Source organism: Eleutherodactylus coqui, chromosome 8, assembly GCF_035609145.1.
Source record: "Eleutherodactylus coqui strain aEleCoq1 chromosome 8, aEleCoq1.hap1, whole genome shotgun sequence".
Lineage (NCBI taxonomy): Eukaryota > Metazoa > Chordata > Amphibia > Anura > Eleutherodactylidae > Eleutherodactylus > Eleutherodactylus coqui.
This window is the reverse complement of record NC_089844.1, coordinates 118,866,338-118,891,210: the sequence shown is the minus strand read 5'-3', so window position 1 is coordinate 118,891,210 and position 24,873 is coordinate 118,866,338. Positions and strand designations below refer to the sequence as shown.

Below are 24,873 nucleotides of genomic sequence, written 5' to 3'. Positions count from 1 at the left end.
GGACACAGTATTCCAGATAAGGTCTGACTAAGGAAGAGTAGAGGGGGACAATGACCTCATGTGATCTAGACTCTATGCTTCTCTTAATACATCCCAGAATTGGGGTTGCCTTTTTTTGCTGTTGCATCACGTTGTTGACTCATGTTCAGTCAATCTATTAGTATACACAAGATTTCGATAATAGGGTGGAGACCTTAAAGGGGTTGTCCCGCGAAACAAAGTTGGGGTATACACTTCTGTATGGCCATATTAATGCACTTTGTAATGTACATTGTGCATTAATTATGAGCCATACAGAAGTTATTCACTTACCTGTTCCGTTGCTAGCGTCCTCGTCTCCATGGTGCCGTCTAATTTTCAGTGTCTAATCGCCCAATTAGACGCGCTTGCGCAGTCCGGTCTTCTCCCTTCTAAATGGGGCCGCTCGTGCCAGAGAGCTGCTCCTCGTAGCTCCGCCTCGTCACGTGTGCCGATTCCAGCCAATCAGGAGGCTGGAATCGGCAACGGACCGCACAGAAGACCTGCGATCCACCGAGGGTGAAGATCCCGGCGGCCATCTTCGCAAGGTAAGTAAGAAGTCACCGGAGCGCGGGGATTCGGGTAAGTACTATCCGTTTGGTTTTTTTTAAACCCCTGCATCGGGTTTGTCTCGCGCCGAACGGGGGGGCTATTGAAAAAAAAAAAAACCGTTTCGGCGCGGGACAACCCCTCTAATAGTAATAGCTTCCCAAGATGGCAACCAGGCCAGATAGCTGATCAAGATTTTCAAGCACTCCTATGGAAAATAGATACAGTTCAGATACAGATCATTCCATTATGCTACCAGAATTCACAGACAATCCCCCCAACCCTGGTCCTAGTGCAGCAAAAAATGATAAAAGAAAAGAAATAGAAGCAAGGCTGCCAGCCCTGATGGGATGATCTGTATCTGAACTGGCCTTTTGAAATACAGCAGATGGGGGCACTCTATTTTCCATTATCCTATTATTGATGGTGATTTAATATAGCCCCCTGTATGCACAACTTTAAGGCGGTCCTTGGGTTGTCCCAGGTACTCTTACTAGACGGCCATACGTCACTTCTAGGTGTAGTAGTCTTTTGTACCTTTGGACTAAGTGAGAGATTTCACCACTGCCACAGTGGATACCTGCTTTGGGCATAGGTGGAATATTATTTCTTAGCCCACTCTATTCCTGATACAGTGCAGCTTCAAGAAGTCTAGTATTCAGTATCCCGCTAGTATTTACCACTTCACATTCTATTAGTTGGTCTTACAGGATTGGCTGCTTGTCCGATTGTTTACGACTCTGTGCTACAGGGCACGAGTTGTTTCTCTGAAGGTTTAGGGACCAATGCCTGTTCTCCCTTATAACCTGACCACCTGGTTCCTGAAGAGTTGTTAGGTCCAACTGAAATGCATCAAAGCATATGAATTACATGAAATCTATGAACATATTATATAAATCTATTAGTGGTATACAATGAATACCAACTCGGTACTAATCCATTATGGATGAGCCAATCTGTTTTGAAAACTAGACCCTAGAGATAGAGTTATTTTTCTATTTTTTGTATCTAAAGCCTACCTGTTATAGGCTATACCCTTAGGGTGGGAGTCTGTTATATAAGGTAATCCCCAACATCTAGAGGGATCCCTTGAGTCTCACATAGCTGGATCGGTGTCTATGTGTGTGTTTGTCTGGTCTTGCTGATCCTCTGTCCTTAGGACTTCTTAATGGTTTATTAAGAAAGAAATTATTTTTAGAGTTCTTTTTCTGTGAAAATACTTAGTTTACAAGTTCCCTCTGCCTCAGTGAATTGGTTCTCCTTCAATGGAAGTCTTCAAACAAAGGCTGGACAGACATCGGTCTGAGATGATTTAGTGAATCCTGCAATGAGCAGAGGATTGGACCCGATGACCCTGGAGGTCCCTTCCAAATCTGCCACTCTAGGATTCTATAACAAGCATTTGTTCTGGGACGTGTAAAAGGACCTTTAATGTTTACAGCTTGGAGATTTTAATTTTCTCAAGCTATGTTGCTGGACTCTCCTCCTTCATGGGAAGATTACCAAGTACACCACCATGTCCAACAAGCTAATATAGCCTGTATAAGTCCAGCAACGCCTTATCGGATTATATTCTATACCTGGAAGGCTTCTCCACCAATGAGTAACCAATGCTTTGGCCATCTAAAATCACCATACACATATATAGTGTAGCTGACCCCCGCTCAACAATTTTAGACTCTGTTCCTTTAGTTGATCTAAATGATGACCTCTATTAAGGTCCCAAGTATGCTGGAGGTCCTGCTCCTTAACATGCACCCTGTTGGTTTCTCATGATATAAGTAGCCATTCCTCTGGTATCTTCTTCAGGCAGCTATACATGTCACCCCTTGACATTGGAAAAGTGAAAATTCTTCTACCTTAAAGGAATGGTTCAATGAGAAAGCTCGAATAGGACAGAGGAGTTGAAAGTAGACACTCGGGAAGTGTTAGATCATTCCTCCTCTACCTGGTGGGCTTGTCTTGAGTTTCAAAGTTCTAATTCCAATAGATCCTTGCCGAATACGCCATGTTTGTGTGATTCTCCTCTTTGTGCCTGTACTGTTTTGCTCTACCTCGATTTGGCTTGCTCCCACCCCCCTGCCGGTAAGTCCTTGCTCCACATTTTGGTATGATTACTCATATATTGCTTGTTATGATAGGTCCACCTTTCTGGTTCTCCTTTGTTATGACCTGTCATTTTTCTTGCTGAAAGCCATTTGTTTGAATGTGTGACTTTGTGCTTTGTTCCTTTGTGTATGCCCAGGTTTACCCTGATCCGTTTCTTGCCGCTTGCCTTTGTTTTCAAAAACAATAAAAACATTAAATGAAAGTAAAAGTCACAATGCAACCCAAAACAAAGAAGATGTGTAATGGATGAAACTCGAAATATCAAAGTGTCTTATCTTCTAGACTCCATCCACCTACATAGACACAAGGCAGGCTTACTTGCCCCCTTCACCCCCTGGTAGCCAATTCTTAGGATTGCTAAAGTGAATATCTTATTGTATACTCGTAAAAGCAAAAAATAAAAATTCTTTCAGCTTCAACTGCAATGTATCACAAAAAAAACATTAAGTTGAATTCCATGACACATATTTTCCAACAAACTTAGTGAAATTACAGGAAAACATTGTTTGTGAAAAGGTACAGATGTCTGCGTGATGCCCAAGGAGGTGGGAGAGAACAGAAATTGGAAACTGGTCTAAATTAGACATTTTCTGCCAATTTAGCCGGTGAGAGCACTTCATTTGTTTGACGGCAGTGTATGAAGTGCGGGCCTGAATATTCAGCTAACAGTACGAGCGCACTGTGAATGGGATATAAGAGCAGACGATTTGTTTCCTTCACAATGTAAATAGCACCATTTGACGGCACTTACATAGAACAAAAAAACAGAGAATATGCAACTAACACCCTTATTGCCCAATTCCCACAATGTTTTCCGTTCTGCTAGCAGCTAGCTGAAACATTCTGATGGATTATTCTCTCTATGTCTGTAATAGGATAATTTGTATATATTTCTAGAATGATACAAGAAAAACAACACTTAAAAAAACACAATTGCTTAAAGACGACAACTTTATATAGAAAAGTATGTGCAGGCAGTCCAAACTACATCAGTAATGTGAACTGCAACCATCTTGGTAACTGCGCTTGGGCACTTGTGTTGGAACGTTTTTTTATAAATTTTCTTATAGATCACTGCCAAGACGAAAGCTTCAAAGCAAGAAAACCAAAAGACTTTTCTGCAAAGATTTCATTGTGTCTCTAAGAGCTTGCCATCATCAAAGCCTCCTGTACAGATAAGCCATAGAAACCTGGACCTGCTTCGCTATTTGTCTCAGGAAAGTGCCGCGTGGTACGACAGCAGCCCAATGGACGCTATTAGGCCTCATGCCCACGGGGAAAATCAGGCCAGCAGCGGATTCTTCATGCAGAATCTCGCAGTGGGTCCCTGCTTTCCCGCGGACATGAGGCCTTTAAAGAAGATTTACTTATCTGTCCGGACGCTGCGGAGCCAAAGATTTTATCATAAGTGCTAATGGCTTAATTTGCCTCTTAAAGGGGTTGTCCAGGTGCCATATTTTCTTTTTAAACTAGATCCAATCCTGTTAAAACTATAAAACAGAGCACTTACACCCATACTCACCCTTGATGATCTGGCGCTGCAGCCTTGTGGTCCTCCCAGTCTTTGTTTTGGAATGGATACCACTTGAGTTCATCAATGGCTGCAGCGCCAACCTGACATTCTCTTGGCATCAAAGCTCCTGGCATCTGGGCAGTGATGCCAGGAGAATGGACCTTGACCGTTGCAATTTCTGATTGGCTGCCTCGATCAGGTGGTAGTCATTCCAAAACAATGTCTGGTGGGGCTGCAGTGCTGGATAGCTGGGGGCAGAGGACAGGCAGGTACCACTGCCTTTATTGCTTTAACAGATTTGGATAAAGTTTGCTTTTTTTTTAAAATCATAAATCACTCCGGGACAATCCCTTTAAAGTTGTTTTACCACAGCCGGACGAGTAGGTGCTTTAAATTAGCACCTATCAATGAGATTGGCACTTATTTCATATCATTCTACAGGCCAATGTTTCCAATATAGCATCATTAGTGCCAGCAGCACAACCCCGTTCACAGGAAGATGTGCTGCCTTGAATGATGATTTTTTTTTTGCACAGCATAAATGACCCAATCCGTTGATGAACGAGGGTTTGCTCTTTTGTAGGCTGATTGTTGCGCTGTTTACACGGGGTAATGTTGGAACACTTGTTCACACAATCAAACACCTGATCCGCATGTGTAAAAGGGCAGTTATATTTGGCCTACATTAAATTCCCATACAGTGCCTGGTGTAAAGTCTAAATGACACAGAATGCAAATCCTTGGGAAGAGGGGGGCCCACAGCGGGGCAGAGAGGGGGGGCCCACAGCAGGGCAGAGAGGGGGGCCCACAGCGGGGCAGAGAGGGGGGCCCACAGCGGGGCAGAGAGGGGGGCCCACAGCGGCAGAAAGCTATAACAATGTAGCTTTCCCAAGTACTACTTAATGATTTATTTTACATTCCATACCACAAGTGTATCACAATACACCTGGATGAAAGATACAGGGCTGCACAGGTCATTATATTCTCAGAAAAGATAGACTAGTTATTCATCTGAAAGTCTAATTGCCTAACTCAAATTTGTATGTCATGTATATTAAGTTGCGAGGCAGAATTTTTCTTCTTTCTAACAAATTAAAGTTATATTTCAGGAAACCGAATCCCTGCTTTCCCCCTGGGGCACACGGGCCATTAGCAAAGAAGCAAATCCCAAAGGATAGCCACAAACCTTAAGCTAAATGAGAGACAATGAAAACATGACAGACTGTACAATCTATAAGGATCTGCATCTCAATCTCTTCCCCCGCACGGCTAAGAAGCCCCTAGGGCAGCCCTTCATCAAACCTCGCTGAATTACACTAAACTAACAGGGCCTCCTTCCGTCACAAAAACAGGAGAAATTTGAGATAGATTGGTTAGGTTATATTTGGAACGGTGAGATGTTACATGTCAGTAATTCATGCAGGTTACAACCACTGAGACTCACCGGCTGAAACTAAATTGTAGAGCGCAAGGTGTAGAAAGTGGATGAAAAAAACAACTCATCAAGGCTGCATATGAACACGGACGGTTTAAAAGTTGGGCCCAAGATCCTCAGGTGCAACTCGAATTAGACCCCCATCATGTGCTGCCCGATGCGCGGGACATCACACATGTGCATGTACTACTCTCATCCAAGCATCAGACAACAATGGGACACCCTTTAAATTTTTTTAAAGAAAGCTAAGGGGAATACGCCTATTAAGCAAATGGGTTCTATTTCCATCCAAAAAGACTGCGAAAAAAATAATATGTGCGCATATAGCCTTATCCTTACAAGTTTAGGGGAAACAATTGGGCCCCATGAAGTGTAGGATTCATTGGTGTAGAAGTAACCCCATTTTTTGTAGGATAAAAAAAGAAGAAAGGCAAAGAGGCAAGTACACCTAAACATTGTAAAAATAATACACATACATACACACACACCTATATCTATCTAAACACACATATAGTGGAGGGATGGATGGATAGATACACACGTACACTGACTACAATAGACCTAAAAGAACAATTTACACTGGCCACTTCTTGCAGTAATTCACTAATTTCTGATCGATCACAATGATAGCTGGTCAATGTGAATGTACAAAACCAACAATACCAACAACAAAGCTGTAATATATTTTAATACATTATATATATATATATCTGCATTAATCTCTATGAGCAGCATGATCAGTAAATGCCGCCTGTAGAGAGGTTTACATTGACACAGGGCGTTACTGCCTAACATGGGGCTCTTATGATGATGCTCACCATATGAGCACTGACACTTGGAAATGACCATCAGACCCAATGTCACAATTTTGGAAACCACTGATCATTTCTTACAAATGAAGTACAAAGGGATTGTCCCACAAAAACAAGTTATTACGTATATTACCTGCAGTAGTAGTTCTCCTCTGCCCTCTGATCCGCCAGTTCCAGATTCCATTTTTGGCTATCCAAGATGGCTGATGCAATCTTCAGACTACCTAATCACCCAGAGCTCATTGGTAGCATTAGACTACTAATGCACTATACCTGGTCTCTGATTGGCCAGGGCTGCTCATTTGATTAGTGACAAACAGAGTAGTACAAAGTGTGGAAAATTGTGGTGGCCATTTTGGATGACTGAAAATGGGATCCAGAACCAGCGGATTGGAGAACAACAAATCAAGCGACCCAAAACCAGGGGGTCGCTTTAAATGGGGCTACTATAAGAACCAATGGGAATAATGTACGTACATATATCATGGATTTACTGAGAAATCTTGAAGATGTTTCACTAATCATTTTTTCAGATAAATGAACAGGAATAAAAAAAATTATATGGCTCAATGTCCACAATTAACACTTACCAGTTCCGCTCTTTGCTTTTGCAAACCACTTTCTTCCAGAGCCTGAGACAGCTGAGCCTGGAATATCAACAGAAAACGTACATAAGAGAAGCATCGCTGTACATTGTTCTTCCACTATCAAACTCCAGTGTTAAAAAACGATTTCTAACGTACGAGGGGTCGTCTTCTGAAGACAATGCCGTTTCATAGGCCCTACTAGGGGGCATACAGTCATCCCAGATGAAGGTCCATGCTCAGAACGTCCCAGAGTGGAGGGTCTAACAAAGAGTATCTCTTACATAATACAAGGTTAACCATTCGGTTGAATAGCTACAAATCGATGACTAGCTAAACTAAGCTCAAGTCAGTGCCACACATGAAAGGGACTTGGTGTTTGTATAACGCTAACTTATTCTGCAGCGCTTTCCGGTAATTTTTTTTTTTATTTATTACCCCCCAGCAAGCTGGGTACTCATTTTACCGAACTCGGAAGGATGAGTCAACCTTGAACCAGCTACCTGAACCAAGGTCAAGAGCGAGAGCTTAAACTGCATACTGCTGCCTTAACACTCTGTGCCACACGATTTTACATGGACCGATTCCCAGCCAAAATGCATTAAGCGCAAATCCACAAAGTATGTGAGTCGGTGGAGAATTACTTGCATAGAGAAGAACCATCAAAACGAAGATAATTTGTCCCCATAAAGCAGTCATTGGTTAGCTGTACATGTACAGCCAACCAGAAAGCACTTTTATGCTTGCCAAAAACCACAGTCAGTCGATGAAGAAGTGTTTGCTCATTTTTTGACTGATCGCAGTCCTTTTTACATGGATTGATGCCTGGGTGAACGTTCAAGCCCCAAAATCGGGCTATACAAAATAGTCTTTAAAACAGGCTGTCCAACCAAAACAACTTATTAGCTATCTACAGAATAGGTGACAGTTCTCTCATCAGTGGAAGCCCATCCCCTGGAATTCCCAATGATCAGGAACAGGTGTCCTTAGTGTCCCCATATGAATGGAGAGGTGGTTGATCATCCGTAGTCGCACTTCATTCATTTTCATGGTACTGCTAAAGGCAGCAGTGTTTGGCTATCTCCGGTGGTCCCAATGAAAGTTACAGAGCAGAAGTTCATGCGCCTGACGACCACTTCATGCATGCAGGGACCTTTGGGATCCCCATTCTCAGGATCGGTGGTACTTCCAGTGGTTAGTTTCCCAATGATCAGAAAATTATACACTATATTATGGATGGGAGTTATCTTTTAATCCTCTTACAACCCCATTAAGGACCAAAACAATGAGTAATGACACCCTTTACAGATCAGGACACACTAACTTAAAAATATATAACTGAAAGTTGTATCAATGATGGCTTTAGAGAAACTGTAGACAAAATCATGCCAGGCTCTAGTCATTCAGTCCAATCATTGATCCGTCAGGTTCCTTTCAGAAAGCGAAATAAAAGACACAATCATTGACCAGTACGGTAATGAATTTTTTTTATAGTGGATTCAATGACTATCTGGTTATTTTTTTTCCTCCAGCCACATATCAAACAAAAAGAAAAAAGAAGTAACTTGCATTCATTCTGCAAACTTAAGACAAAACAGCTGATATCAGAAAAATCATTCTATGGTTTTCTTTAGGTATTTCAACTTTATTTTTTGCCTAATTGAGGCTTTATTTTAAAGATTGTAAGCCTTGCATATAAATAAGAGCCTTTGCAAATGAATTTTCATTATCGTGCATTTAAACAGTCAATTTATCTTTTAAGTAGGATTGCTAATGCGGGAAGATTTCAGTCTAATGAGGATTTTGAACTACACATAAAAGAAGAGGCTTCTATCGATACAGAAAGAAACACAACAGTTTTGGGACAATTACCAACTCTCTGAAATAGTCACAAATACTCTTTGAGTTTGCTTCATTTGAACGTTAATTTCTGGCAGTAGACAATAGAAGCTAATAAAGCGTTATCATCAGTTTCAGATGGGGATATTTCCATTCTGCGTTCCCAGTTTATCTAAACCTCCCTGATAGCAAACTGCAGTACAGCAGAGAAGAGCGGCGGACACATAATAATGCATGGAATTGTTCCTAAGAGCCCTGGCAGCCGCAGACATTGAAGTATGGCATTCACTGGGTTGTCTTCAAAATGAAATGATAGACTGATACACAGAATATACAATGAACGGCCAGTTTATTAGACACACAAAACCCTTCCTTGTTTGGAAATTAGACCCGTGAACCCGGGGTGCAGCATAAAATCAAGTGCGCACATTTTCCATGCCCCAGTTTCAGTGTGAACCAACATTAGAATAGGAAAATCAAGATATTCGAGTGACTTCCAATGAGGCCTGGTCATCGGTGCTAGACTATCCGGGGCCAGAATTTCACTCCGAACCTTCTAGGGCTCTCTCGTGCAGCGATGTGAAGAGTATGCTAAGAATGGTGTGATTGACAAAAACATCAAGCGAAAGGGCATCCTATGGATGTAACCAGCTAGTCCCCGAAGGATGCCAGAAGAGGATGTCAAGAATTGTTCTGCCTAAGGCTTCTCTCACACAGCCCACTTTTTACCGCGGTTAGCAAAGAGCTTCTAATGCCACACTAGCCAAGGTACAATGTTCCCATTAATTTCAATGGTGCCTTGTAACGCCACAATTTTTGGGCGCTGTCTTCTCTATTTCAGCGTGTTTTAGCTCTTAAAGCACTTCATCATCCATCATAATGATGGAGTGCATTAAATAAACACTGTCAAACGCTGGGAAAGAGGCCACATGAAATTGCAGTAAAACACTGCGGTTTCAGATGCGGCGTTTTGTGAACACGTGTGAGAATAGCCCAAGTCACTGCACAGTCAAGCAAATTGCAGCCAAATACAATGTTGGTGCTCCAAATGCACAACTCATCGCTCCTTAGCACAGATGGGCTACCAGAGCATGCAACCAGTTCTAGCACCATTGCTGTCCAAAAGAAACAGTAACCAGCGACTACAGTGGACAAAAGAACCCAAAATTTGGATAACTGAGTAGCAAAAAAAAATACCACCTGGTCAGATGAATTTAAATTTTTGTTGAACCATTTTTGCTAATGGGACTGTAAGAATTTGGTGCAAGTAGCATGAATTGATGAATACTTCCTGTCAGGTGTCAACAGCACAGGCCGGTAGAAGTGGAGTAACGGTGTGGGGTGGTTTTCTTGGCACATCCTGGGATCCATTTCTCCTGCAGAACGCTTCCAACACCTAGTGGAACCTAGTGGAAAAACTGCTGAGGTTTTGAAGGGCAAAGGAGGTACTACTAGAGGAATCTAATAAAGTGACCAGTGTGGATACTACTAGTCCGAATAGAACAATTGGGGGAGGTCACAACTAATAAAATCTATAATGAAGATGCATTAGAAAACATGAAAGTAAATATGTCAAGCTTAAAGGAGATGTCCCGCGCCGAAACGGGTTTTTTTTTTTTTTAAACCCCCCCCCCGTTCGGCGCGAGACAACCCCGATGCAGGGGTTAAAAAAACCACCCGCACAGCGCTTACCTGAATCCCGGCGGTCCGGTGACTTCAATACTTACCGCTGAAGATGGCCGCCGGGATCCTCTATCTTCGTGGACCGCAGCTCTTCTGTGCGGTCCACTGCCGATTCCAGCCTCCTGATTGGCTGGAATCGGCACGTGACGGGGCGGAGCTACACGGAGCTACACGGAGCCCCATAGAGAACAGCAGAAGACCCGGACTGCGCAAGCGCGGCTAATTTGGCCATCGGAGGCCAAAAATTAGTCGGCACCATGGAGACCAGGACGCTAGCAACGGAGCAGGTAAGTAAAAAACTTTTTATAACTTCTGTATGGCTCATAATTAATGCACAATGTACATTACAAAGTGCATTATTATGGCCATACAGAAGTGTATAACCCCACTTGCTGCCTCGGGACATCTCCTTTAATCAATTCCATAGGACTATTACCACATGTAGCAATGTGCTCCACTCCTTTGCAAAGAGAACACACCAAATCTGGCTGTGTGCCTACAGCTAAAATACTGAGGAAGGGGTGCAACGGCTCCCAAATACGGCTATTATATGCTGGATTAATTCTTAATAAAAACACAGGAGGCGAGCTTAAAAACACGCCTTGTGCCTCTTTTTTCCTACATTTATTACATGTAGCAATCAGGCCAGTTGACTTTGCCTCCTTTGCCAATTTAGAGAAACTAGAGGCTCAAGGGAAAAGCGTATAGGGCCAAATGAAGTTGGGTCCACCCTACTTACACTGGCCCAATGGCATCTGCTTGGGCGACCCCTACAGCTTTCAGGTTTTGTCTTTAGGACCGAATATCAGTGAATACATCTCCCTAGTAGACTTATTTTACATTTTGAGACATCCGCCAAAACATGTTATAAGTAGTTACAGGAAGTAATTTTATAAGGAACTATGCCAATCGGTAATAAAAAAATGACTGCGCAGATTGCCGATATGTGACCACGGTTTAGCAGAAGTCTCTCAAGGCACTAGGCAAACATCTTTTCCTGAGATGCAATGCAACTGAGGACAATGTCCAAGATGCAAGATGGGAGTGTGGCATTGCATTCTATTGGGTCTCCACTGTACAATGCTATGATTGCCATGGCATTCTTTGTTGGTCATGACATCATGCCTCATTTAGTTAGATCAGGAGTGTTTAACGTTAGAAGTGTGATTTACACAATAATGATTTTGCCTGTGGAGAAGCAATGAACCCCTGAAGTTCACCCACATAGCCCAAACCTACAACAATTAAATTTGTACCAGGTGCAATCAAGTTCTAAAGGAATCTTATTTTTTTTCTTGGGAATAGTAGCAGATAGGAACATAGGACACATTTTAGAACAGGGGTCCCCAACCACCGGTCCGCGGACCGGGCCGTTAGGTGCTTAGTGCCGGTCCGTGGCACCGCCGGGAACTTTTCTGCTAAACACAAGGCCCGCGGGCCTCGTGTTATGTGGCCCGCGGGGTGCCGATGCCGCTCACCACTGAAGCGATTACCAGCGGGGGCGCCGCAGCTCCCCGCTGGTAATCGCGCTGATCCCGGCGCACACTGACGTCAGTGTGCAGCCAGGATCCTCCTCCTCGAGTCCTCTGCTCATTAGCTCCACAGGAAAGGACTTGGGGAGGAAGCGTGCCGGGCTACACACTGACGTCAGGGCTGTGGGGGGGGGGGGGGGGGGGAGATTATTACTGGTGGGGGCTGCCTGTTACTGGGGGGGGGGGGCTGCTAATTACAGGGGGAGGGGCTGCTAATTACAGGGTATGGGGCTGCTAATTACAGGGTATGGGGCTGCTAATTACAGGGTGAGGGGCTGCTAATTACTGGGGGGTCTGGCTGCTTATTTCGGGGGGGTCTGGCTGCTTATTTTGGGGGGGTCTGGCTGCTTATTTCGGGGGGGTCTGGCTGCTTATTTCGGGGGGGGGGGGGTCTATTACTGGGGGGGGGAGATAAATTATATGCTGCCCTATGTGTGTGCTGGGGGGGAATAGATTATATACTGCCCTATGTGTGTGCTGCCAGGCGGGAGGGGGGGGGGATATATTATACTGCCCTATGTGTGTACTGCCAGGACATTCTAAATGTCATAATTAAATAAGTATGCACTAAACTCCAACCCCCTTTATAACCTCGCCCCATATAACCAAAGCCCCGCCCACCCTGCCAGGCCTTATAAAAATGTTCTTGCTTGAAGCCGATCCCTGGTGCCAAAAAGGTTGGGAACCACTGTTTTAGAAGACCTGGGAATTCTTCAGGGATGAGTATGAGGCAGATGGTAGCTCGAAGCTTCAGCAATGCACCAGCTAGTCCATCAACATGATTGCTCTTCTTGATTGGGTTTCATTCTAACAACTTTAAAGAGGTTCCTCACGCTGCCTACTCACCTGACCCTGCACCTAGCAATTTTTGGCTTTTTCCAATGATGGACGCTCTTCTTGGTTGCACATTTTCCAGACATGCCGCTCGCTCTTGCATAAGCAATTGTCTAACGGGCAAAATACATCCTTAAAGAAGAGTTCACATCGGCCATGCAATCATGGTGTTGACGTTGTGAAAAACATATATGTCAGGAGGGAGATTATGTTGAGAAGTGATAATACTTTCAAGTTTTCTGGTGTAAGTACAGTAATTAAAAAAAATAAAAAATTAGAAGCCCTTCGAACTTGAATGCACCTCATAGAAAACCCAAGAACTGTGGAAAACAGATGTAATACAATTACATGCAGTTCCATTCCCACATATGGGCATAAAGCAAGAATAAAAAGCGTATACTATAATAAAACTAAAGCACTGAGGCATTAACATTCACAGTTCCTACCAGTCTGAGATGTAAAGAAATCATTCCGATATTCAATATTCAATAGCTTTTAATGGACCGGAGAAATAAGTCAGCACAGAAGCCATCATAAAACATTTAGTGCACTGTAAATCTGAAGCGCAGGTCCGATTTGTGATGGGGATTCATAATGAGGTATCACCATTCCTTCCATGTCTGCTTCCAACACGCAGTACCAAGGTTCTTCAAAAGCCAGCTATTTTAAAGCACATGCACATATGCAAATAGTAAGCAATTAATGCCCAGCGCGGGGCGTTCTACCAGACTATTGATGAATATTTAGGACGAGCTTTCCGGAGCACAATTTCCTTGTCACTTTAGATCATTACCGTTCGATGACGCTGACGTGTTTGTCGACCTGCCTGAATATAGGTAATGACTTGTGATTGAACTGAGAAGGTAATCAAAAAACATTATAATTTACTATTTTAATATAACCGACATGTCTTACAACTAACGAGAAAATATTTCTCTTTCTGTTACAGCTTAGAGAACAACGAATTAAAGGGGCTTTCCAGGAATGTATCATCATGATAGGTCATCAATAGTTGATTGACGGGGGTCCGCTGCCTAGGATCCCTAGAATACCAGCTGATATCGTGTTAGCTGTCAATGGGGATGGAGCCGGAAGCTGACAACTCTGTCTGCATTCCAGTGGCCCAGGTTGGTAACTGAAGGTACATCTCCCACATTCAGTGGGAGCCATACCAACCTAGACTAGCTCCATCCGCAGTGATAGCAGCGCCGAAGCCCTCCAACGGTCAACTACTGATGACCTATCCTGAGAATGGATTAGCAATAGAAAAGTTCCAGAAAATCCCTTTAAGAGAGGTAATTGCCTCTATTGCATGACCTATTCTCATTTTTAAGCGGATATATTACCTGCAGTTGTTCCTCTCTGCTGCTCCTCCGATCTGCCAGATTCGGGCCCTGTTTTTGGTTGTCCAGGATGACTACAGCAGTTTTCTTACTAGCTAAGGTACAATGCGTACTGTTCTCTAATTGGTCAGCGCTGATCATAAACAGCTCTGGCCAATCAAAAAGCAAGTATTGTGCACTGGTAGTCTAAGACTAACAATGTACTATGGGGATTAAGTAGTCTGAAGATTATGTCTGCCATCTTGGATGGACGAAAACAGGAGCTGAAACTGGTGGATAGGAGAAATGATGGAGATTATTATTTGTATCCTAATGAAATCAACAACTACTTAATCTGTGACTTCATCCAACTAGCTCAGACTGTGGGAGACTAGTTTATCATGCCATGTCAAAATGTGAGCCATTAACAGGAACTAGCTTCGACCATGGCCATTGTGGGTGGATGTCAGCTATCATAGAATCATAGAATAGTAGAGTTGGAAGGGACGTCGAGGGTCATCGGGTCCAACCCCCTGCTCCATGCATAATTCACTAAATCATCCCATACAGATATTTGTCCAGCCTTTGTTTGAACACTTCCATTGAAGGAGAACTCACCACCTCCCTTGGTAACGTGTTCCACTCATTGACCACCCTCACTGTCTAATATCTAATTTGTGTCTCCTCCCTTTCAATTTCATCCCATTGCTTCTAGTCTTTCCTTGTCCATTTGAGAATAGGGCTGATCCCTCTGCACTGTGACAGCCCTTCAGATATTTGTAGACAGCTATTAAAGGGGTTGTCCCGCGGCAGCAAGTGGGTCTATACACTTCTGTATGGCCATATTAATGCACTTTGTAATGTACATTGTGCATTAATTATGAGCCATACAGAAGTTATCAAAAGTTATTCACTTACCTGTTCCGTTGCTGGCGTCCTCGTCTCCATGGTTGCCGTCTAATTTTCGCCGTCTAATGGCCAAATTAGACGCGCTTGCGCAGTCCGGGTCGTCTGCTTTTCTCAATGGGGCTCCGTGTAGCTCCGCCCCGTCACGTGCCGATTCCAGCCAATCAGGAGGCTGGAATCGGCAATGGACCGCACAGAAGCCCTGCGGTCCACCGAGGGAGAAGATGCCGGCGGCCATCTTCAGCAGGTAAGTAAGAAGTCACCGGAGCGCGGGGATTCAGGTAAGCACTGTCCGGTGTTCTTTTTTTAACCCCTGCATCGGGGTTGTCTCGCGCCGAACGGGGGGGGGGGGGGGGGGGGGGGGTTGGAAAAAAAACCGTTTCGGCTCGGGACAACCCCCTTAAGTCTCCTCTCGGCCTTCTTTTTTGCAAGCTAAACATTCCCAGATCCTTTAACCATTCTTCATAGGACATGGTTTGTAGACCACTCACCATCTGGGTAACTCTTCTCTGAACTTGCTTCAGTTTGTCTATATCTTTTTTTAAAAGTGGGGTGCGCAGAACTGTATTTCAGATTAGGTCTGACTAAGGAAGAGTAGAGGGGGATAATGACCTCATGTGATCTAGACTCTATGCTTCTCTTAATACATCCCAGAATTGTGTTTGTCTTTTTGGCTGCTGCATCACATTGTTGACTCATGTTCAGTCTATGATCTATTAGGATACCCAAGTCTTTTTCACATGTGCTGCTGCTTAGCCCAATTCCTCCCATTCTGTATGTGTTTTTTTCATTTTCTTACCCAGATGTAGGACTTTGCATTTCTCCTTGTTAAATGCCATTGTTACTTGCTGCCCACTGTGCAAGCTTTTCTAGTTCTTTTTGAATGTAGCTATGTTACAATGCCAGCTCCAACAATGTATCGAGTAAGCTCGGCTCCCAGTGACCACCACCAGGCGACCAATGATGTAAATGTACATCAATGGTAGTCGAGAGGTTAAAGAGGTATTTCCGTCAGAAACATATCATGTGAAGAGGTGATGAATATTACAATGGAGCTAGACGTGCACATGTGCAGCCAATGTTGCATTCAATGTGATGCCAAAGCAGGTGGAAAAAGAGACAGACAACGCAGTCATGAGAATAGAGGGAGAAGACACCCATCTTTGGGATCAGTGGGAATCCCAAGCGGCGAGACTCCCACTGATCAGTCTTTTATAACCTACTTGTAGATGAACAGGTGATAAAAGTCTGTCTTGGTACCCACCCCCCTCCCTTTAAATGGGAAGTACCAAGGAGCCTCATCTGTCGAAAAAGTGTTAAGGCAACAGAAATGCAGTCCTAAGCTCTTGCTCACGACTTGAAAGTTGCAGGTACAATCCCTGCAGGGTCCAGGTAGCCGGTTCAAGGTTGACTCAGCCTTCCATCATTCTGAGGTCTGTAAATGAGGACTGGGGAAGGCAATAGCAGACCACCTCACAAAAACAGTCTGCCGAGAAAACATCATGATGTGACGTCACCCTAGGAGTGGGTCATGACTTGGTACTTGTAACAGGGGACTTTACCTTTACCTTAAAGGAATATATTACAAGTTCTACTGAATGTTTTCCCATAAAGCGACAGAACAATCCACTCAGTTACTTCTGCTCTATAACATAATAAAATGAAACCCAAAGGTTTATTAAATAATGAAACTAGTCTTATACGATACCTAGTGACAACACGTATGTGCATTCCAGCATGATAAAGTCTTCCTTTCAAAGACTTCTCTTCACATTTTTCTTTTAAAACAAAAATAAAAAAAACTATGGTCTTTAAACAGAATATATAATTGAAATTGAGGATTAAAGAACTTATTTTCATGTATTATAGATGATTCTGTCATTACGCACAGGGACACATCTTAAATTCAGATCTGGCAAAGATGGAGCTGTCAACATCAGACTGAATTGGCAATTAGTGATTATAATTATGGGCTTGAAATTCTAAAACCTCCGTGACCTGCGACTTTACAAACTGATCGGTAGTTAGCGCCTAACCTGAAGGCAGAGAGGAAAGTTTGTTTGGCTATGTACTAGACATAAGTGCGACGTCAGGAAGCCACAACTGAGACATTTTGCAAACATTTGTTCTCTTACTGCGGGCGCTGTCAACGCTTTTCACGTAAAGAGCAGGAGAGAAGTTAGAAATTAATGTTTGCAGCCCAGACTCCATTAGTAACAAATCTCACAGTTCCAGAAGCTCGTAGAGATGCGATGCCAATATTAATCACAACGGTGTAAATGTTTTTCTGTTTCCTCTTTGTTGTCTACGGATGGGTGTCTTAGGTTTGGCTAATATCCCTACTCATGTTTCAAGGCTCTTTAATGGGTCGGACATCAGACTAACAATACAGAATTTTCTCCCTTTTTGGAGGAGAGCAAATTTGCATACATTTTCTCATTACATGTAAGACTCGCTAAACTAACTAGATGTTACCATGCGGTGGTTGCGGTCCTCCCGGGATGGCAGTGTAAGGGGGCCTGGAGTCGGGGCGCGTCCCTCTGGCTTGTTGTACGGCTGCCTGGCCGGCGTGCCGAGCTCCCTTTTGTTGTGTTCTGTTGGGAGTTGGCTGTCTCCCTCTCTCCGCCCGTGGGCAGAGGCTTTTGTTTAAAGGTCGGGCAGAGACTGGCAATCACTGCCAGTTATTGGTTTCCCTCAGTGTGCTAGCTAGTCTGCCTCTGTTGGTCTCCGGCTTCTGTCATCTTGTCTGCTATACTTTGCTATTATCCGCCAGGTTTTTCCATCTGCCTCAGTTCTTCTTCGTATTGTTCATGTTGGTTATTTTCATCTGCCTTTTCTGTCGGTATTCTACCCTTTCCATCCAGGTACGCCAGCGTCCCTTTTTCGGTCCCTAGTGAGAATATACCGTAACACTAGATCTCTGTAAGGAGCAATAGTGGCCCAAGAACAGCATTTTCCCCCACACTTACAGCCTCTGGCACACTTGCGCATTTGGGGCCATGTGCTGTCCATGTTAATTAATGGGCAATAAAATACCCCATTATAGCGTATGGAGCTCTACAAATTAACCCTTTTAGTGGCATGTGTGGAAAATCTCTGGGGCTTGCTGCACTGACCATGCAGTTAAACCCCGGAAGATTTCCGTGGTCAGCCCTAGTGCTGAAATGTGCAGAGCACTGAGCAGTCATTTGAAATCTTCTGGGGTTTTTCACTGCATATTAAGCGCAGCAATCCCCGAAGATTTGGTAATAATGACACGGTAATAATAAACCTGCCACTGCAGGGGTTAACACTTGGAAAAAAAAAAACCTAAAAATATGCCATATTCCTTTCCATATCATGAGAAATAGGGCATGCTAATACATATGTGTGCGCTGTATCTATGTGAAGCGGACAGCATACGGACAAGGTTTTTGCGTGCTATCTCATGTGAGTTGCACCCAAGCCTCTCAGGCGCAACTTGCAAACTTCGCAAGTGTGCATCAAGCCTAGGGGCTCCTTCACATGGGCTTATTTGCATGTGCAATATGCAGAAAGCAGAACCCATGGATTTCAATTGGTTTGTTCACTAGCATGTATTTTGCGTGCTCAATTGTGTCACGCAAAACGAAAGCATCATTCTCCATTTTCCTGTGCATTTGTGCAGGAGAAAAGAACACGTCTGGCACTCATTAAAGAATTGGGTCATTTCAATGACTTAGAGCATCAGTGCGTTTTTTTTTTGCATGCGCTATGGCACACAGCTGCAGCTGCACATGCAAATACACAATTTTCCTTCCGCAAAGACGCGCTCAAATACGCTTACGCTCGTGTGAAGAGTTATGAAAACCAGCTGGCATGATCAGCTTAAAAAAAAATAAGTACAGTGGAGCTGGCCGTACAGTTTAGACCTTAGTGGGCGGCTGAACCTGCCAAGTCTGACTACATGGCGGCAAACTGACAGTCTCACAACGGCAGATAACCACAGGAGATAAGAAGAGTCAGTCAACAGCTTATTACCCATTTAAATAAACACAGATGCTCGGAGCAGAAGCGCTAGGCTATCCCCGAATCACCTGCTGAAGTGAATGGAGCAGTAGTGGGCATGACCACCCTTCATTCATTCAAGAACACCCAAGACTCCCACTCATGTTTCTGGGGGGTCCCAACAGTTGAATCCCCTCGGTTCAAATTGTTATTTATTACCCTGTGGGTAGGTGATCATTTCTTTCATGGGGCAGCCTTTTTCAGTGTACTTGATATTGATCATGTCCCATTGACAAAAGTTGTAGTGTTTGATACAAGGTATGGCCCCACATAGCGATCCCTCTGTAGTGCAGCTGAGTGATGGCAGAGATTCAGCCAAGCCGTGAAGGAAACTGTGTGGGGGACCCTAACTTTAGAAACCCCTGTTGGAACAGATTATCCTGTTGTATCAACTAGACATGATCAGAAGGGGTTGTCAGCCTCTGAATTTAAAGGGGTTTTCCAGGACTACAATATTGACAACCTTAGGACAAGACAGGTGACCAATTTCCAAAACATGTGGGACCACCGGCTCCGGACCATTGCCAAGCAGCTCTTTGAAGAGGTGGCAGTACTTGGACAAACCTTGCACCCTGTATTCAAGCCAGTGTCATCACATTCATCCATTATGTGGCCTGAGAGCCACAGGACTGAGCTGCTAGACCAGGCACAGCCACTATGAAATGTACGGCACTGTGCCTGGCATGTAGTGATGAGACCGTGGCGCTAACTGAGGCTTTTCAAACTACTGATCGGCGGGAATCTCAAGTGGCAGTGCCCTACTCATGGGATATTGATGACCTATATTGAGGATAGGTGATCAATATTTTAGTTACGGGACCATCCCTTTAAACAAAAATATTTGCATTCACTTACAGCAAGTAGAGATTATGAAAACAAAAAGAAACTGAAACACATTGTATAATCAGAAAGTTCTAGAACTTTTCACTATAATATACTACTCACATACAAGCGCAAGACCCCTTTAGCGGTAATCCAACCCCGTGAACACAGAGTACTACACAAAACTGACAATGAAGCAATGCGCTAAAGATGATCTGTAACACAACAATCTGTAAAAATAATCCAAGCATGACAAGGAATTGCACCAGAGTGATTTCTTGATGGTAATAAATCCCACATTACACTACATTAGTTGCTTTGGTAATTGAATACATATTAATTTAGTGGAAGCTGAAAGTGAACCATTTAATTGATTTCATAGAGGGTAGTGTAGTCATTAAGTAAAGTTTCATTTGTTGTGGGAAGTCACGAATCACTCGGAGAGCCTGAACAAATACTGCTACCCTCAGCACCGGGGCTAAGTGCGGTGATTTAACTGAGCAGTCAGGATATGACATCAGCACTAAATGAAACTGATTACCTTCATGCTGGAGATGTAATTAGTGCTCAATTACATAGTTAATTATTCTATTTGCTAATTGACTGCCACAATAAAAATAATGCTTGGTCAATTAATTGAGGCATTTGACAACTCTGCAATCTCAGTTTCGGTTTATTCTTATTAGCATGTATTCACATGGCGCTGTCAAATTTAGGTTTTGGATATAACTATGGCGGCAAAAAAATGCTATTTTGTAGCACTGTGTGAATATACCCTTAACCCTTTCCAATCCACTGTCTGACATCTTCCTACATTCTGATTGAAGCTTATACAGCTGCAATGTCAGAAGACGTCTGACAGGGTATTCTTACCGTCTATTGCCAGCCACTCCACTGTCTGAGACTCTCTGGTGCACACACACAGACTTTAGCCAGCAGATGGCACCGTTGTACAACAGCAAAAAGAGAAAGCCTTTTAGGAACTCCTGAATCCAAAATTGGATTGGGAAGGGTTATGGTCTTGTACTGTAAAGAAAGGTGTTTTCCAGGATTAATACTATTGATGAGGTATCCTCACAACAGGTTAATAGTTGATGGGCCGGCACCCGCTGTCAGGTATGGAATGGAACCTGCTGCTCATACCCCTGTGCAGCATCCAGCCGTGGTCACTGCAGGCGCAGCTCAATGCCGGCCACTACACAGGGCTCGGCGTTAGCTGCTTCTGCTCTGTACCGTGTGTTGCAGCACTGATCAGTTAGGGTGACGCGCTAAGCAACTATTGATGATCTATCCTGAGGTGGACGCCGGTAGTCCATGCGGGCAAAGCTTTATTGGCCAAGCACAAAGCACTGTACCCCAGCGACGTAACGGCTCAGCATTCTGCCTTTTTCAAGCAATCAACAATGGCAAAAATGAAAACTATGCATAGCATAAATAAACATACATCATAAGTGCATGACCAATCATATCACCTGACTATAATACAAAGCACAATCACCTAATGCTCATACACAGATATAATACGATCGGATTAGCACCCCGTCTTGGCATCCTCTTCTCTCCAACCACATGCTTGCACTCGCGCCACTTACTTCCGAGTCTCCCATCATGATGCTTCCACCATCTCTTCCCTCAAGTTCATCGATCACAATTGTGCAGGTTCTGCCCCGAAATTTAATTGAATCATAACCCTCAACGTCTACATCTACAACAAACACATTGAATACTATTTAATATTGCTATTTAAAGTCCACATCCTACAAGAATCTAATGGCCAATTAACTTAACTCCTTAAGGACAAGGCTGTTTTGGTCCTAAAAGAGCAGAGACGTTTTAGGGATTTTACCCATGTGGTGGTTTTACAGTTTTTTTTCCTCTCCGGCTACCAAAATTATTTTTGCTGCGTTTTTTTCTGTGACAAATAAGGCTGTTTTTGTTTGTTTGTTTTTTTTTTAAATCTTTCTTCATTAACTTTTTTTCCCATTTTTTTTAGTTTCATTGGGTGTAAAAAGGTTTAAAAAAAAAATTTTTTTTTAAATTTCTAGTTGTATTTTTATTAAATTAGAATATTTACGTTAAAATAAAGTATGGGGATAGATTCATCATCATCATTTTGTTTCACATGTTATAATATGTATAGTTTTGGATTAAAGGGCACATACGGCGGCTGTTTCGGTTAGTGTCGGTGGTATATACAGTATAAGATATATATACAGTATAATATATATTTTATTTTTTTTAGTATGTATTTTTTTTACTTATTTTTGAAACTTTTTTTACCATCTGTGTCCCCCATGATGTCATATTTTTATTATTATTTCACACTTTTTCACTATAGGAATCCCAGGTACAGGGAAAAACACCCCTCTGTAGTGACAATATTCACTAACAGAGCTGATCAGGGTCTGCTAGTACCCTGCAGTTCTGCTGTGACAGAGGGGCACCTGGTGGCCACATGATTGCTGAGTCACAGTGGAAATAAGAATAAAAACAGCTTCTCCATTCTCCTCTGGATCCTCTGTTGTGTCTGACAGCTGTGGACCCAACTTGCTCCTACTTGACTGCAGGAGTAGAGGCTTTACTTATCTATCGGTGGCGATTAAAGCCCAGGACCAAGAGCCATATATTTTCTGCGCTTGGTCCTTAAGGGACTAAATAAACAAAATATGCACTATATATCCACTTCTATATAAAAAAGGGGGGGTTGGGTGCTGTTGGCGCTTTGTTGAGGAGGTCTTCCTCATTTGGATAGGTACATTGGAAGATCTGAATATTTTCCATGAGATGTTGATAGCTGTGTGGATGGAATACGCTTTACTCCAGTAACACCTGGAGAGTCATTCCAGTTTTTGGCACAGAGGTGTATGTAAGAGATGGTAAACTGTAAACTTATTGGTTTGCCAAATCCATGAATGGTAACATTCTTCTGTGCCTTGAAAGTCATCCCCCAAAGCATATGTCTGACTTCTTACCATGCATTAGCTGAATAGGGTCAATCGAATTGCCACTAATGTAATGTGTTTTGATAAAAGGGTACATCAGATGTATAAAACATTTTTAGACAGAAGATAACCGAAAAACCTACTGGAGAAATGTAAGAAGAGAATTAGGAGGGGGGGGGGGGGTTTGCTGCTGAACCTCATGTTGTGCAATGAATTCCACTTCTGCAAATTTTCAGACTCAAGTAAAGATCTTGGGAGGTTTACTGGAGATGAATTAGAATTGATAATAGGGGAGGTGTGGAAGAAACATTACCAGGTGCCTTCTGCTTACACTGTTCTATCACGGATTCACCAAGCTCCCGGCACCACTTCTGCCTTCCAAGATGGCTGCAGCACATCATAAGTCTGAGACACTAATTCAACTCTCCAACTGGCTCACGCAGTTTAAGCAGGCAGTACTGGCGAATCAGAGAGCAGCAATAGTGTCTTCGGCTCCCAATACACAGTGTGCACCAAATAGTGGGAGGAGCGCTGTGGACATCTTGGAAGACAGAAGAGAGGCCCAAAAAACTGGCAGATCCACACCAAAATGGCCCAAGCACAGAACACCAAGTAATATTACTCCCCGCAGTGTATCTTCAAATGCTGTCCCAGAACCAGAGGGTTGCTTTACCATTTACTTGTGTATAATGTAAGGCCATTTACTGCCTGTCAGCTCTGCTCCAACTCCCTACAGAGGTCTATTATGAGGTCATTCTTACTTGTATAATGGGAACAATTCTAATATTTGTCATTCATGCAACTTCCTAACATAACAGTTTTGGTTCACCAAATAAGAATCTACCCTCGCAGGGATATATCCGTTTGCATCATCTCCAGTCCTCGAGTACCCCGTGCAGGTCATGATGTGAGAATATCCTATACAGTATTGCAATGTCTGAGGCGCTGACAATAATTACATCAGCTGTGCAATACTGGGGAAATCCAGAAAACATGACTTGTTGGGGTCTGTGAGGACTGCAGCTGAGATCTGATATACGGTATAGCACAGGAGCTGTCCGTGGTGCTCACGCGAGTCCTACAGAACTATACTAAGAGTTCTGCTTTAGTAGCAACTACATTCCAACACTACAGTAATAGACAATATAAGACGATCCGAGTCTACAAGGATTCAGTCTATGGGGTCAAACCGTCTTGATTATCCAGAGCTTTTATTTTTCACATTGAGGGAAGGAAAATAATTGCTGACCACTGTGTTCCCTCATGTCACAGGCAGGTGGCTCAGCGCATAGCACTGCTAGGCTGGGGTTCAAATCTGACTAAGGACAATATCTGCATAGAGCTTGTATTTATCTGTTTGAATGGGTTTCTTGCACATACTCTGGTTTCCTCCCACACTCCAAAAGTGTACAGATAGGAGAATGTAGTTTGTGAGTCCCAATGAGGACAGAAGCCAATATTTAGTGATATACAGCATTGCGTAATATCCATGTGCTATATAAACGGGATTATTATTAGGAGACACGTAAAGCAACTATTAAGAGACCCTATCAAACAGCTCCCATATCTCAGCTTTCCGGTAAGCTGCACGCTGCTAATTGTCTGCTTACACCACTACCTAGAGGACTGGCAGCAGATGAAGCAAAGGGCTGCAGAAGTGGAAACAGTGTTGAGGTTTCCCCTATGTACAGCTCCGAAAGATACTGCGGTATAGGCATTTTTCTCCCATCTGCACGCAATAGCAAAAAAAATAATATTAAATATACATACATATAACGCAAGGTATACTTTTTGTGCTGGATGTGTCTGTATGGGAGAGCACAGTCTGTGCCGTAATTCCATAAGGCAAGAAAATAAGTTATGCCAACGTGTACTGGCAAAGTGGAGGCTTTAAGGACACCCTGTTTGCCTCCATTGGGTGAATGGGGAACTACTGGTACGTGTGAT

The 24,873-nt window shown here is 43.3% G+C and overlaps 1 protein-coding gene across 1 annotated transcript in view; it reads right to left on the bottom strand.

Annotated features, from left to right (window-relative positions):
* Positions 1-24,873, bottom strand: part of MAD1L1 (mitotic arrest deficient 1 like 1) — a 714,648-nt gene that overhangs the window by 422,882 nt on the left and 266,893 nt on the right. Inside the window, exon 13 of the mRNA XM_066576313.1 lies at positions 7,027-7,083. Within this exon, the coding sequence (XP_066432410.1) occupies positions 7,027-7,083 (57 nt within the window). The remainder of the gene's footprint in view (positions 1-7,026; positions 7,084-24,873) is intronic.